This window comes from Hibiscus syriacus, unplaced genomic scaffold, assembly GCF_006381635.1.
Source record: "Hibiscus syriacus cultivar Baekdansim isolate YM2019G1 unplaced genomic scaffold, ASM638163v2 tig00116951_pilon, whole genome shotgun sequence".
NCBI lineage: Eukaryota > Viridiplantae > Streptophyta > Magnoliopsida > Malvales > Malvaceae > Hibiscus > Hibiscus syriacus.
The window spans coordinates 1,128,994-1,146,621 of record NW_024063482.1 but is presented as its reverse complement, the minus strand read 5'-3'; the positions used below and the strand labels follow the sequence as shown (position 1 = coordinate 1,146,621).

Genomic DNA, 17,628 nt, shown 5'->3' with positions numbered 1-17,628 from the left:
AACAAACCCAAACAACCATAAATCTAACCTCAACTATTTGATTTCCTTGAACTCCGCCCACCGTGAAGGCTCCCTCCGACTCAAGTAAGCTACTGATCGACCCTCTTTTAGACTCGTATATATATATATATATATATATATATATATATATATATATATATATATATATATATATATATATATATTGTATGCAAAGAGTTTATTTCTATGTTTTCGAAACTAAAATATACCTTGAAAATAACTCTGTTATTTTTATTGCTTTTCGAATCTGGGAGTCCCCCCTCTTTACATTTTTTCGTTCAGGTTATATAACTGATTCTACAATAGGTTTTTACTTTCTTTTTTCTTTTTTTTCTGAAACATCATGAGTGAAGTAAAAAATAGATTGAAATCACGGGTTTGTCTTGGTCTTGATGTTTGACTTGTGAATCCAGTTGTCAGTTTGTGGAAAAGTCTGTGATGGTGCCAGATTCGGTGGCCTGGGCTCGATCTGGACCGTTGGATGGGTCCAAATCGGACAGCTCTTGCAAGGCGACGACAACATCCAAAGGGGAAATCTTAACTGAGGGTTGATCTAGACCGTCCATCTCCAACTTGATCGTGCGGCTGAAGCTACATGATGAAACCCTAGTTGGTATTGGGTTTTCATCCTTAGGTTTGTTGGACTGTAATTTGGGTTTGGGGTATTTGGGTCGAATCTGTAAATAAAAACATTATGTTAGTAATCTTAAATAATAATAATAATAATAACTTAATAATAACGGGACAAAATTATCGAGTGTCGACAGTTTCCGATCATTTTTTTTACCGGTTTTGTTATTTAAACAATAACAAAACCGGTAGCTCATTTTTTTAGTCGTATATTAAGGTTGTCGCACGTGAACATTTCTAGAATAAATTGGATTGAGATCCTCCATAATGAACATTTGTAAAATTCGATCCGACATAATCGATCAATAGATCAAATATTAATAGTTAAATAAAATATAGAACCCTCTTTTATTATATTTCAGCCTCGACTCCAGCTGCACCGTTGCCCAGTAGCTCTCCGATTAGATATCAAATTGATGTTCTTAGCTATCTATGGAAACCCCTCCTCACGTGCAGAGATCAAAACTTTTGGCTCTTATGCTTCCTTCTCGGTAGAACAAATTAAAATTGTTTAAAATAATAATAGTTAAAGTTTAAAATATTTTACTTTTAAAAATTCAATAATGAACACATCTAGTAAGACGGAAGGAGTATTAGATTATAAATATTTGAATGAAAATTCATAGGAATATTTTAATCATTACACAATCTAAATTTTGAAAAAAAATACATTTAATATATAATTAATATAATTAATATAATTAGTATATCAAACTTATATTTTAAATATTTTTATAAGTATCATATTTATTTATCTAAAATATAATGTAATATGAAAAAAATAATGTTATGATTTCGTGTGGACAAAGATGTTATTTTTCAATGTATAAGATCCATTTTTTAATAACTCAAAGATAGACATTGTTTTAAATAATTATTTATTACAAAAATATCATTTTTTTCACCAAAGAAATATAAATAGTTACTATATTAAATATTTAAAATATAAAATAATTTTAATTATTCAAATATTTTACTAAATCAAACTTATTATTTCATATATTTTTGTCCAAAATGACATGAATAATGCAATACATAAAAATTTGAATGTAATGACATTCCCACCATTTTAACCAAAATTATTACTATTGATAATAAGTTATTATATGATAATGATCTTTTCCACAAACCAAATATGAGAATATAATCTCTAAAAAGAATATTCCTCTAGTAATGATCTTTTCTGTGAACTAAAATCCCCTTAGTTTTATGTGGTATGAATGATAAAAATTAATGTAAATAATTTTTTAAATTTAATGATTAAATTATTATAATATGAATGTGTTACGATATATATTTGTCTTATTTTTAAAGGAATATAATGATAAATTTATTGTTACGATTTATTTTTAAAGAAATTTGAAGGGTTCTAGACTAAGTTTGTGGAGCTCCAAATATTTCTTGATGAAAGAGGCATTGGATTCACATTATGAAGGTAAAAAAAGAGTGAATTGAAAATTTTGGGGTTAAACGATTGATCGTGACCAACAACGATGATGAGTTACGTTCGGCGGGGAGACTTTGGTTGGATTCAAGGGTCAAATTGACATTTTATTTAAAATTCAGAGGTTAAATTAGTATTTTATCTAAAGTTTAGGATCAAATTAATATCTTATCTAAAATCTTGGGATCAAGTTAAAATATATACATTTTTAAAAATATACTACATCAACAAACTAACCTGAGTTAAAGTCTCAATGATCAAAATGTAATGAACTGATAATATAAATGACCAAAACATAATTTTTTTTTAAAACCGATGATCAAAATAAGAATGACGAAAAGAAAAAAATGACTAAGTTACCCTAATAATTTTTGAAACAAAAATATTTTAGCAAAATAAAACTTAATTGTTTGCGTATTTTTTGTTACATTAATTGTTTACATTTAATAATTCATTCATGTATGAGCGGAGAAAGTAATGGTTTATCTTGAAAGAAAGCTTCCAAGTTAGCAACAACCAGGTCACAGGCAGCCATGAAACCTTCTGGTGTAAAAACAGCTCTATGCGGTGACAGCACTACATTGTCCAATTCAAGCAGTTGTTTAGGAACATTAGGTTCGTTTTCAAACACGTCTAAACCAGCTCCTCCGATCTCCCCATGTGCCAAACACTCCACCATTTCTTTCTCATCGATAATGGCTCCGCGTGCTACGTTGATGATGATCCCTTGCTTTCCTAGCGCCACCATGACTCGTCGGTTAATCATGTGCCGAGTTTCGGCTGTCAATCCGCAGCAAACGATGAGGACGTCGCTGTCGGCTGCGAGTTCATGAACATTGGAGTAGAAAGGGTATGGAACCCATGGTTTGGGTTTCCTTGAGTTGTATAATACGGTGCACCCAAAGGCCTCTAGCCTTTTAGCAACTGCTGAGCCTATGCTTCCAAGTCCTACAATCCCAACTCTCTTGCCTCCCAACTGCACAAAATTGCAATTGGTCAAAGATTGTTATAATCAAATGAAAACCCAGAAATCTAAAGACATAATGTGGAATTGAAGAATCATGAATTCTTCCCTTTTGATCATCCTTTTTAGTGGATATGTCAAAAGTTTTATATTTGTTTTTGAGTAGTCTAAGGTAAACAATAAGATAATATACATTCAAAAATTTTCTTAATTTTATCGATAACATTCACAATCTACAAACACAACTGTTCGAACTCGAATATGAAGAGAATAATATTATTTTCACTGTAATAATAATTTATAATGATTTTGAAAGTTCGATCTATATATTTGAAAATCAGTTATGATCTTAGTCTAAATTAGAGGTTCAAATTAAATTATAAGATGAAATCTCAAATTTGAGAATTAGTAATGAATCAAAACTTGAGAATAAATGTCCCCGAAATCGAACGAAATCCACAAACGTAAAACAAACAAAAAGAGAAATGATGACCTTGAAACCGAGAGGATAGTCTCCCTTGGCAGGCCAGAGACCATGTCGAACGAACCGGTCAGCAACAGAGATTTTTCTAAGTACATCAATCAACAAACCCACAGCCGCATCAGCAGCATCATCTGAAAACACACCCGCGGCATTGGTGACTGCTATGCCTCTCCTCCTGCACTCATTCAAGTCGATGTGATTGACGCCTGCGCTGTCGGTTACGACGAGTTGCAACGAAGGAAGTAGCCGGATAATGCGAGGGGTGATAGGGGTAGCACCGGAGCAGAGGACGGCTCGAACTGAGCCTGCGTAGGTGGTCAAGAATTGATCTAGAGGAAGAGTTGATTCCCATGCTTTTAAGAGCTGGAATTTGCTTGAGATGAATTTGTCCTCGAAAAGTGTCAAAAGTGGTGGTGGTTTCATGACTAGGACCTGAGGGAGGCCTTTGCTTCTCTGCTGGCTTCGTTCTTCAGGTGGTTGAGATTCCATTGATGGTTTTGCGTGTAAGAATGAATGGTAATCAGCAGCAGAGTCTTACATATAGTAAAGTACCTGATTCGAACCGCTTCTGATTGTTTGGGTCATTGCAATAGAGGAGAAACCCATGGCTATGTAATGTAAGTCAATCCATCCCAAGTTGCTTAGCATTTTTGGGCTTTTGGGAATCAATACCTAATCGATACAAAATCAAAATTTTAAAATCTAATAAAAAATAAAACACTAGATGCATAAACATATTTCAATTAATTGATAGGTTAAAATATTTGAATTTTTCTTTAGTCTAAAAAATATAAGTTGTCTTTTGCCATAAAAATTCTCTAACCGAATAAGAATAATACAAGTTAACCTATTTCTTGAAGACATCTTTATATAATATGAATGTTAAATCAATCTTTCAAATATTTATAATTCTACCATTTATCGAATTATAAATACAAATTGTAATATTTAGACTTTAATTTCATGACACTTTAATACCTATGACACTTACAATATAATCAATCATTTAATTTTATGTTATACCTCACAATAATATTTTATATTATACATATATGCTCACCATAATAAATTTTAATCCAACACCATATTTGTATGGTTAAAATAATGTAGATAGAAAGGGACATGAATGTAGATAGAAAAATAGTAGATGAGGACAAGAAAGGCAGTGTCTAAAGTAGAGACAAAAAGGTTGTAAAAGTAGAAAATGATAAAAGAAATAGATTAATATTCTTATTATTTAAAAATTGCAATAGTTGTCAGTTTGCATCACTAAATAAACGAAGTCCATAAATAAATAATGGGATCACATCACGTCTACTTTTTTAATCTGGCTTGTCGGGAGTTCGTTCACCACATATTCTTATTATTATTTTACGTAATACAATAACATCTCAATTATTATAGTAGTTTAAATCTCCACAGATCAGTGTTAAGCTAAATAGTTGAGGTGACATTTCGATTACTTTTCTTTCCCACTTGATTAGAAAAAGAATCTCTACAGCTCTGTGTTAGCTATAGTTTATTATTAGAGATAGTAGTTTAAGTTTTAGGATAAATTATGTAACATGGGATTCAATTATTAATGAAATTATAAAATAATTATTTAGTTTTAAAATTTTTAAATAAATCACTCAATTAATCAATGATTATAAATAAGTCATTGGCCCGTTAAATATTATACTATTTTCTGATATTAAATATTTTATTCATTAAAAATATTATATTGTAAAGAGTTATTATCATGATACGAAATTAGTTGATTGTAACAATCAAGTTATATGATACCGTGCCAACCTCCGTCAATTATGTATACAATAATAAAAAAACTTTAAGTTTTATCATAAGACCATCTCGATTATTTCATTCAGTTCATCGGACTAAATATCTCAATAATCTCTCAAAAGTCATAAATTGTCTCGGAATTTTTAAGGAACTAAAAACCCAAAATATTTTTAAAGTTTTTTTTTTGGATTAATTAACTCATTTGTTACTCTTTAAAATTAATATGTTTATAATATTTTCCATTCCCCCTTCACAATGTAAGAATTGTTCAAAAAAATATGTTTATACCCTTGCTAATAATTGAATAAATTATAATATAATCTGTCCATTAAGAAAATAATTAAAAGACACTAACAACTATTTCTAAGGTCTGTTCTATCTTTTAACAATTCAATGAATAATATATGATAATCGATTAATTGAAGAGAAATAATCTCAGTAACCGAAAATGCCTTATAATATATGATTTTAACCAACTTTTTTTGGATTTACGAAAATGACCAATAAATTCGCAACGCGAACTCCAATTTCAATACCCAGTTTCCAAATTCGCAACACGAATTTAGAAAATCACAACAAAGAAGTCAAATTCCCAACGCGTTTTCCAAATTCGCAACACTGAATTTCAAATTCGCAACTGAATTTCAAATTCACAACTCGATTTTTGAATTCGCAACACGAATTTAATTTCGCAACAGGTTTTAGTTTCGCAACACAAATCTTTTGGGTATATAACTACGCAGCAGCAGCAACTCATAACCTAAATCCCTAAATCGCAACTCATTTCATCTCTATCTATCACTCTCTCCGGCGACATCCGTTCCTATATCCAACGGCATCCTTCTCCATCTCTAATTTTTTTACATAATTTTATTTCTATATAATTTTTCAATGATTTCTCTCCCAAATTATCAACTATCAACTTAATAAAGGTATGTTTTTCTCTAAGTTAGTGATGATATGTAGTTTATAGCTCGTTTGTTTAGTAAATTAATTTACAATTTGTAGAATGAAATCATCTAATGTTGATCATGTTTGGATAGATTTGTGTTTTGGAGGGTCATGGGAGAATGTTCATGGTGTTTTACAATATGTGCCTTTACCCATGAATCTTCAACTTAAACTGTCATTAAAAAAGTTAACTTATGAAACTCTAATGTTACGTGTTGCAAAGAAATTGAATTTAGAGCCTCTAAGTGGATTTAGGCTATCTTATCAGAGAAAAGGTAAAGTTTATTTGTTAACCGACAATGAAGATGTTGAACGATTCATTGCTTACATTAGTGTTTCGCAAGAAGATGATGTTACATTGTATGTTGTTGAACCTAGAAGTAGTGAAGTTGGGTCAGTAGCGGGTAGTAATCAACTAAGTTCTTCAACCCCAGTTTATGGTTCTCACAATGTACAACGTTGTTATCAACCTCAAAATTTAATGGTTCCACCACAATTTCATCACCAAGAAAATTTTATTTCACCACATTTCCAATACCAAACACAATCTCAAAACCCACAACCTTTTCCTAATCCAAATCTCAATCAACTTTCAGCACCAAATTCCAGTTTTCGTATTGACCAGTTAGACGATTATGAGCCAACAGAAAAAATTATGAGTACTAGTCAGTATTCGAAATTTGATCTTGGTCAATACCTGGACTTTGATCTTGGTCAATACTCGGATTTTGATGTTGTTTCAGAAGAAGAAACAAACCCTGCGTGTAATGATTTTGATATTGATCAATACCCGAATTTTGATGATAAAACAGCCTCTACCGAGGAAGATGCTGTTGATGATAATGAGGAGGAAGTTACGACTGTGAATGAACATGTTGAACACCTATTCTGTAATTCATATAACCCTGAAGAAGAAAAAAAAGTAGAAGAAGAAGAAGTCCCCGAAGAAAAGAAAAAGAAGAAAATGCCACGGGAGTATAACTGGAATATGCCAGAATTACTTTAGATACCGGAAGAAGAGTTGGTAAAGATAGCAGTTGATTATTACACAAAAGTTATTCGTATCAAGAAAGATGATTATTTTGATACAAAGGAAGACTTGAAGATAGCTTTGTATACGAAATGTGTGGAAAATGGCTATCAACTAAAAGTTAACAAATCAAGCAAAGATCGTTTCGAAACAAAGTGTATGATTGACAAAAACTGTACGTGGCGTAAGATTGCAAAGAGGATAAAAGATTGCGAAATGTTTCAAGTTAGGACTTTTATTGTTAAACATACATGTTCAAGAACACAAGTTTTTCCTCACCATAGACAGGCACACAAAAAGGTGTTGGGTGGTTTTATGGCTGAGTTAATGTTTTTAAATGGCAAAGTATATCGGGGACATGAAATTATGACTGACATGAATGCTTGGTTCAAGATTAGTATCTCATATTCTCAAGCTTGGAGAGCCAAATGTTATGCCTTTGAATTGTTGAGGGGGTCTCCAGAAGCATCGTTTGCCCAACTGTCGGCTTATTGTCACAATTTAAAGTTGAAAAATCATGGGTCGGTAACTCATATCAAAACAGATAGAGATGGACGCTTTGAGTTGATGTTTATCGCCATTGGTGCTGCGGTTAGTAAATCAATATAATTTTGTTGACTCATTTTTGTTAGTTACATGCATTTCACATTTAAATGATTATATGTCTTGTGTATATTATTTTGTAGATTCGTTCGTTTATTACTTGCATGCGCCCAGTTATTATAGTTGACGGAGCACATTTGAAAGGTCGATACATTGGAGTAAACTTATTAGCAGTACAATGGGGATACTGCCAATAGCTTACGGGGTTAGCAAATCTGAAACCTCTTATTCATGGACATGGTTTATGGGGCATCTTAGGGATTGCATAGGTCCTATTAGGAATCTGACAATCATATCCGATAGGGCAAACTCAATTGACAACGTTGTTAGAAGGTGTTTCCCAGATGCTTTTCATGGACTTTTTGGTGTTCATTTGTACAGAAATCTAAAATCAAGGTCTGCTGGTATAAAAATCACAAATGGACATACTGAAAGGCTGTAAAAGCTTATCGGGAAGTGGATTTTAATAAGCATATAAATTGTTTAAGACGTGTTTTGCCTCAATGTGCTCAAACACTAGAAGATGTCGGGTTTCAAAGATGGTCAATAGTACATCAACTTGGAGCAAGATATGGTTTCATGACGTCTAATAGTGCATAATCAATCAACGCTCTAAGTCGTCATTCTTAGAAATTACCCATTACTATTTAATGGAGTTTTTTCGAGCCTCTATTCAACAGTGGTACTACAAGAAAAGAAACCATGCATGTATTATTTCTTTAAATTCGTAACTTATCATATATTTTACTAAGTATTATTTATTTAAATTTACAGGAACATTGGAACGTCGTGTTACACCATGGACTGAAAAAAAGATAACGAAGCGTGTTGTGAAGTCAACGTTATGGAGAGTTGTACCATGTTCAAACACTTTGTTTGAAGTATTGGATAATAACTTAAATGGGTTTGTCGATATAAATGCAAAGACGTGTAGTTGTATGAAATGGAAAACATTTGGTTATCCATGTGGCCATGTTATAAAAGTTGCTCTTCATCTAAACCAAGATGATTCAAGAGCATACGCTATGGATTGCTACACTACAGAAGTATATCGACAGACTTATGCTGAGATTTTCTACCCTATTCCACATTCTTCTGAGTGGGACATACCAGATGACTTACAAACAGTTTTGCCACCAGTCATGGACAGCAGGCTATCTGGCCTACCAAAAAATCACGATCGTATACCGTCTAAGGGTGAAGAGAAGAAGATATCGACATGTAGTCGGTGCAAGGAAAGTGGTCATACAAGGTTGACCTATGGATCACCAGTGCCATAACAATCATCTTTTCCTCTACCAAAATATGGATCATCATCAAAATCCAAAGCTCATATGGTGCCAAGCAAAAGGAAATCAAAATCGCAATCAAAATCAAAATCCCAATCACAACCGGCTTCACCTTTTGGGACTTATTAACTTAGGTGATTTTTAAATGCAAACGTTGTATTATGTGTATTTTATGTGTGAATGCATACATTTTCAGTTAGACATTCATTAGTAACTTGAGTTTGAACATTGTTATGATATGTTCAGTTGTTATCACTTATCAAATTCACGTTGCGATTTTTTGTTGCGATTGATGCAAAAGTCAAATTCGCATTGCGATTTTTGCGTTGCGATAGTCAAATTCGCAACGCGATTATCGCGTTGTGATTGTTGCGAAAGTCAAATTCGAAATGCGAAATCGAAAACCGAAAATCGCAACACGAATTTGACTTTCGCGTTGCGAATTTGACTTTAACGTTGTGAATTTAACTTTCGCGTTACGAATTTGACTATCGCAACGTGAATTTGACTTTCGCGTTGTAAAAGTGTACTTTCAACAGGTCTTTTTTGCCTTCAACATAATGCAAATTGAATAAACAACAAATCAACTTTTACAAATCAATTAAACAAGCAAAAAATAATTCTTATTTACACGTCAATTAAACAAATCAACTTTTACAAATTAATTAAACAAGCAAAAAATCATTCTTATTTCCTCATCAATTAAACAAATCAACTTTTAAAAATCAATGTAAAATTCAATTAAACAAAGCAAAAAAAGTGTACCTCAGACAGTTGTTTATGCACAAATACATCAATTTCACGCAGCTCACTTCAGGATTAACCTGCAGAAACCAAACATTTGCTCAAACAACACTTTCTACACATCTAAAACCAACAAACAGCAAATTATTGAATTCTAGGTACTTAACCAAACATTTTCAAACCAACAAAGAGTATATATGATAACGACACTTGCTCAAACTCACCAATTGTTTATGCACACTTTCAGCACGTGGATGCAGGTAGACAACGTCTCGCATATATCGCTCTAGCCATAAAATACCGAAACCACAAGCCTACTGCACCTCTATCTCTATCCGTGGGAGATAGAAACTGTTTACTTCCTGTCGTCAAAATTTTCAAGCACATGCATACGAGAGGATCACAATCCCCTCAGGCTCCCTCTGCTTGTTGTGGTGCAGTCTCATCTCTGATCATTGTAACTTTGAACTTTTTTGGCTTCTTGTTTCCATAATTAGTCCAATAATCAATTGCATTCAAGTATTTCTCCAAATGAGCGCTCCATCCCTTACAAATAATATCTCTCAAATCAAATAATGGTATGTAATTTAACATGTTGTCATATAATATTGTCTTCAGTGATGGGAGCTGAATCTCGAGGAGAAGCGACGTTACAAAACAGGGATAAATACCTGTAATCATAAATAATTGCACACATCAAATAAAAGGCGTTCCAAAATAGGGATAAACACCTTTAAAATATTCAAAAAATAAATACTAACCTTATCGACCTCCCACAACGCAGGATAAAGTTTAGCTTTTCCATTACCCAACATATATGAAGCATCTCTCGGATCCTTCAAGTGAGCTACGTGAAAAGACGTCGGCATAATAGTCCATCGAGTATTTTTTATTTTCTTCAATTTCTTTATTATTAGAAGACGTGACACTCATGCATCAATATGCTGTTTTATAAAAAAATACATATATTAGTGAATTTATTAATAAATTTAAAAAAATTAATCAAAATGCAATATAAGAAGAATATAAGACTTACCACCCCTTCGAGATAGCCATTATCTTCAACCCCTAATAAAATACCCCACCAAGACCGATCAAGAAACAAATGAATAACATCGTCGAGTTTGCATATGTCAGAATAACACCCCTTGCTCCGCTCATGTAGATAAAAATCAACTACAGTCTTAGCCCAAAGGGTATTATCCATAATTGTGTCCGGTAGTGTTCCCCTCTCCTGTTGAGGAATGGTACTGGCCGGTAACACATACGAAAGCCAACTCGCATCCATCATATCGGGCACGAGAGGGGGTTTATCAATATGTCGACATATGATGCCATGTGAATCGGGCTCTTGAACGGTGGGAGGGATCTCATGAACGATGACAGGGGCCTCTTGAACGGTGGGAGGGGCCTCTTGAACGATGAGAGGGGCCTCTTGAACGATAGGAGACGCCTCTTGAACGATGACAGATGCATTGGGCTTCTTCTTACAGAGTCTTGGCACTAGTGGGGTGAAAGGAGACGTAATGGCACGTGCACGACGTCTGATGCATGAACCCCGTCGTGCAAGAAAAACCCGACGTAAATCATCTACCTTATCGGGCCGCTGAAAATAAATTAATACATAAATCAGTAAATAAATAAATAAATAATGACGAAAAAAGGTTATTTGCATTTTTAGTATAGTATTAAACAAATTTACCTCATTGCGTAGAGTATGAACCTCATTCTACAACAATGAAACAATCTCACGTAGAGCGGATATCTTATCACGTAAAGTAGATACCTCACCACGTAGCGCACCATTGTCATCGCGTAAAACATCTACCTCACCACGTAAAGACCATACCTCATCACGTAGTGCACCATTGTCTTCACGTAAAGTATCGACCTCGTGACGCAAAACACCGACCTCATCACGTAACTCCCCTAACTCATCCCGTGGAGGTAGAGAACAGGGAGATAAATGCCGTGACCTTTTTTTCGGTCGCCTATCATAAGGTGATGGTGGAGAAGAGGCTCGATGATGTGATGGAATAAGTGATGGTGGAGGTGGAGAAGAGGCTCGATCAGGTGATGGCTCCGGGTGTCGAGCTGTAGAATCGGCCCAGTCAGGTGATGACTCTCAAAGTAGGGGGTGCTCATCATCCGTCCCATCAAAAAACCGCTTACTAGCTTGCCACCAATCAGTGGCAAGCTCAGCCTCTGTAATGGATAGTTGGCCTCCTAACAATATAAAAGCTCAAACAAAGTTAAACGTGTACTAGTAATAACTTGTTTATATATGGTAGTATTTGTGTGTTAACTTACATCATTCATCGTCGTATATGGTAGTAACTCTTCCCAATCCAACATGCAGATCCTCCTCCAGGAAATAGCCGTAGGAATATCATTTGAATTTTTTTATCGCATATGTCTGCATGCTGGGGAAAGCCTCAAATATCCAAATCTACAAAAAATATAATACACAAACATCAGTAATTGTTAAATAATTAATTATAAATTTGGAAACATTATATAGAAATTATTACCTTAAAGGCCCAAATAAAGCCTGCCAAAGTGTATTTAGAACCATCGCCCCGCAAACTTTTTCGGTCCTCAAAGGCAGACGACAACTTCTTCCAGGTAGCTTTCCATAGATATGAACCCCACGGAAACATGTTCCATGCATTTAGGTCCTCTACCAATAATATTAGGTCATCAGAAATAGGTTGTCTGCCCTTTTTGCCTAAAAAACCGGCATGCAAAAGTAATAAATGGCATACTCGAACAACATCAATGTCATCCATCCTAGTAAAACCATCTTAAACAAATAATATCTTCAAGTCGTCGACGTGTAAACTCGGCTTCGACTTTGCCAGCTCAGGAAAAACCCGAGATAACCATGATGGGCGGGAGATATGACAAGTGTACCGGGTTACTTCATCGTGTCCGAAGCGTAGACCAGTGATTAAGCAAAACTCCTCCCGCCCAAAACAAGTATACGCCGAAGGAAAATGAAACCATATCTCTTCATCACCACGTTGTATCCTCTAAGGTAGATCGTTATTCATGGTCTGAAGAAACAAATGTGTCAACATAGCATCTCCACCCGGATGTTGTACTTTCAGCCATGGCCCGAAGTAAGTATCCTCAAACAATTTTCTTTGTAGTGGTGTAAGCGTCGACACAATTTTAGTGGCTAGGCTTAATTTATTCCTTAAGGTCAATTGAGCCGAAAAATATTCCTACAAAAACTACAAATTATACACTATAAACAGACATGATATTAAACAGTGAAAACAAAGCCAAATATAATTCAAACTAGCACGGTATTCACCCAAGTCATTATTTCATCATAGTTCACAAAATGCATCAGATAACATTCCAGAAGTAAGCACTTATAAAACATTTAAAAGGACAACATATATGTTTAGTACAGGTTCAAGGACAACATAAAGAGTAGTAGTTTATTCTTGAAACTTAAATTCGCAACACTGTGAAGTTAGTATTTGTCTTTGTTTTTTTGTTGATGTAATGCAATTCATTCAAGTTTCAATTTGCAGAAGAAGAGTAGTTACTAAAACTTAAATTCGCAATGCGAAAATGAAAATCGCAACGCGAAAATTAAAATCACAATGACAAAATCGCAATGCGAAACTAAATTCACATTGCGATTTTCGTGTTACGATTTTTATTTTCGTGTTGCGAATTTAAGTTTCAAAAACTATTCTTCTGCAAATTGAAACTTGAATAAATTGCATTTCTTCAACAAAAAGACAAAACAAAGAAAAATACTAACTTCACAGGGTTAAAGACTAAACAATTTAGCAGTATTGACAGCAACCGAATGAATTTACTAAGCAATCTAAGTGAAATGGTTAATCTATATATTGAAATTACCAGTAATTTTATCATCAATATAAGAAAAAAATTAATAATAATAAAAAATTTTCAAAATAAAAATAAGAGATTAAAAAAACTAACCCTCGGTGGTAGATTTTTCATTTCTGACCTTGAATGGTTTTGAGGGTTGCTATGAGAGATAGAGATAGACGAATTTCGTCGGAGATGGAGACGGATTACGTCAGAGATGGGGACGGATGTCGCCGTAGAGAGTGAGAGATTGAGATGAGACTGAATTGTGATTTATGGTTTTAGGTTATGATTTGCGATAATATTGTTTACATTTGTGTTGCAAAATTAATATTGCGAAAATAAACGTGCTTTGACTTCTGTGTTGCGAATTTGACTTCTGTGTTGCGAATTTGACAAACGCGTTGCGAATTTGACTTCTTTGTTGCGATTTACATATTCGCGTTGCGATTTACATATTCGCGTTGCGAATTTAGAAACTGGGTTACGAAATTGGAGTTCGCTTTGCGAATTTGTTGGTCATTTTCGTAAATCCAAAAAAAGTTGGTTAAAATCGTATATTATAAGACATTTTCGGTCACTGAGGTTATTTTCTCTTAATTGAATGCCTTGATAAATTTCTAAAATTGTATAATCCATTTATATTCTTATTTGTAATAAAGTGACGTGTAATTTATTATAAATTTTAACCCATTTGTATAATCCTAACAGTAGAGGAACTAAACTGTTCCATTTTGTGTATATGTATATATATAAAAAAAGACTAATTTGAAGTACACAGTCCATTTCTGATTTTTTTTATAGGTTCTTTTTGGGTGTGGATGTGTGAACGACTAAACATGCAATTAATACGAAGATCAAGGCCTTTTCTACGAAGCAAAGAGGTTAAAGCTTCAGTCTGTTGACTACTAGAGCAAGCTTGAAAGGGCACAAACATTTGCAAGCAATGATAAACAATGTCCACTGTTCCTCAATAAATCAGAGCTTTTGTTCTCACAATTGAAGTTAAAAATCATCTAGTAATGGCCATGTACCAACTCTTACTCCTGCATTCACTCTTTCCCCTGTAAATATTCGACCAGTTTCTCATTTCTATATAGTTATGAGAAGATAATGGCTAACCTGAGAAATGTGGTACATCATCCATCCAAAGCAACAGGAGTTAATAAGGGTTCATTCGAGAAGAAGGCTTCAAAGTTTCCGCAACTCTTCAAAAGATTCCATTGTATGAACAGCACAATGAGGAGTCATAACCACATTATCCAATGCAAAGAGCTCCACCGGAACATCAGGTTCATGCTCAAACACATCCAAGCCAGCACCTCGGATCTCTCCCTTAACCAAACAACGCACCAATTCCTTCTCGTCGATGATCGGTCCACGAGCTATATTAACAATGACCCCATCTTTCCCCAACGCTGACAACACTTCCTTACTGATCAGGTGGTGTGTTTCTCCGGTTAAAGCACAGCAAATTATAAGGGCATCGCAATTAGCCGCTAGTTCAACCACGTTGGGATAAAATTTGTATGGTTCTAATGGTTTTTTACTTCTTGAATGGTACGAAATAGAACAGCCGAATGCGTCCAGTCTTTTAGCAACCTCTGTTCCAATACTCCCTAATCCTACAATTCCCACACGCTTACCTCCAAGCTGAAATTCGCAATTACCAAATAATTAATAACACATAAGATGTACTGCCTCGTAGCCAAGAGGATAGAATACTTGGGGGGGGGGGGGGGAGAGAGAGAGAGATCTGTGAAAGAAAGGGTAAGACATACTACCTTATAGCCAAGAGGATAGAATACTTGGGAAGACCAGAGCCCTTGTTTGACATAGCGATTAGCAGCCGAAATCTTCCTCAAAACGTCGATCAACAATCCCACCGCGGAATCTGCACAATCAGAGGAGAAAATAGTTCCAGCTCCAGCCACTGCGATACCACGGCGGCGGCACTCGGAAAGGTCGATATGATCAAGGCCCTGGCTAGTGGTAACAACCAAACCCAGACGGGGCAAAAGGCAGATAGTTTCGGCGGTGACGGGAGCGCCACCGGATGAGAGAATGGCTTGTACCGACCGTGCATGTGTGTGCAATAACTGGGAGAGAGGGAGTGGGGATTCGTATGCTTTCAAGTATTGGAATTTGGGTGACTCCAAGAAATGGTCACCGAAGAGGACGAAGGATGGCGGCCGTTTTAAGACGAGGACACAGGGCAAGTCGCTTTGGAAATGCCGTGATTGGTTTTCGGATGTCATTGTCGTCGCTTTGGTAGTGCTTTTCACCGCTGCGTGTAGAGTGTGTTGTGGTGGCGGTGGCGCCCCGGGGGTTTTATAAGATTCCTAGATTGGGGAAGCAACTTGGTGGTGCACAGACATCCCATTCTATTGGATTTAGATCAATGTCTTCATTTCATTTATGATATTTATGTTTTTGTTGATTTTTTCTTATTGATTTTAAAAATTATAATTTTGTTTTTATTTACATTAACCATTAATAGATTAGATGACGTGATATTTTAATATAATCACATATTTGATTTATATTATTTATATATTCTCTCAATTTAATCATACTTTTAATAAATTTAAATAAATTTAATCATTCAATCAAATGATACCATGTGGCATAATCTGTATATATTAACTTTAAAAATATTTTTATATTAACTTAATAAATAAATTTTATTATTAACTTAATTTAAAAAAATATATTCTCATTTTAATTTAAAAATATATATTTTATTCTTATCTAAACTTTTAAAAATATATTTTATTATCATGACACGTGACATAATTTGATTAGAGGATTAAATTTATTTTAATTTATTAAAAGTATTATTAAATTGAGAGGATATATAAATAAATGGACCAATTGTGTGATTATACCAAAATATTTAACTGCAACATCACCTAATCTATCAACTATTAACGGCAGGTAGCTCGTGATTATCACATCTTAATTAGATAAAAACGAAAGTGATCATATGTTATGTTTCTTAAAATCATTAACGAAAGGTGGACAAAACACAAACATAAATGATCAATTATGTAGTTAACCATATTTTATATTATTCAAAGGAAATTAAGTAATTTTATAATTGAGTGAATTTAAAGGGAAGTAAAAAATTTGTTTAAAATAAGCGAGTGCTCATATTATATTGTTTATCCTAGTGATGCTTAAATTTTTTTTCCGGTCAATTCAGGTGTTTAACGTTACAAACGTTATAACTTTAGGTATATGATTATTAATGACCGTAAAATTTCATCATTAAGTTATACATGTCACTTTTATAAAATTTATATTTTTAAACAAATTTAAAATTTTATACATATATATATATATATATATATATATATATATATATATATATATATATATATATAAAAGAAAGCTCAAAAGTTTATGGAATCTTAAAAAATATCAAAACTTTGAAAACAGTCATTCTAATTCCTATATCCACGCCCACGGTCACCATTTGTTGTTGTTGTCATCGACCGGACCTCTAGCAAAACCTCCACCGACGAGCAGACAAACACAACAACCTAGACTAGATGAACAACCGACGAACAAAACAACCCGACAAACCAAACTTTTAAATTTTGTGACACCTAGGCGACCCGACGATGCTCGCGATAGCAAGGGTAAAGATGACCGACGTGGGAGATGTCAGAGGTGGCAGCGGCTACGACAGCCATGGCTAGCAATAGAGTGGGTAAGGTTAGGTTAGGGATTTTTAGGAATTTTGGATTTTTTTTGTAGTTTTAGAGAAATTTATATTTTTTTATAAATATTATTTTTTAAAGTTTTTTTAATTATAAAATTATCATA

General features: G+C 34.0%; 1 protein-coding gene and 1 pseudogene across 1 annotated transcript; both read right to left on the bottom strand.

Moving 5' to 3' along the window:
- Window positions 1–2,515: 2,515 nt before the first annotated feature.
- LOC120188661 (glyoxylate/hydroxypyruvate reductase HPR3-like) lies at window positions 2,516–4,150 on the bottom strand. Its single transcript, XM_039192072.1, has 3 exons — window positions 4,127–4,150; window positions 3,553–4,043; window positions 2,516–3,071 (listed from the first exon to the last, which is right to left on the bottom strand). Exons 2-3 carry the CDS (start codon window positions 4,030–4,032, stop codon window positions 2,547–2,549), a joined length of 1,005 nt encoding a protein of 334 aa, XP_039048003.1. The 5' UTR covers window positions 4,033–4,043; window positions 4,127–4,150; the 3' UTR covers window positions 2,516–2,546.
- A 10,597-nt stretch (window positions 4,151–14,747) lies between these two features.
- On the bottom strand, window positions 14,748–16,152 carry LOC120188821 (annotated as a pseudogene).
- Window positions 16,153–17,628: the final 1,476 nt, after the last annotated feature.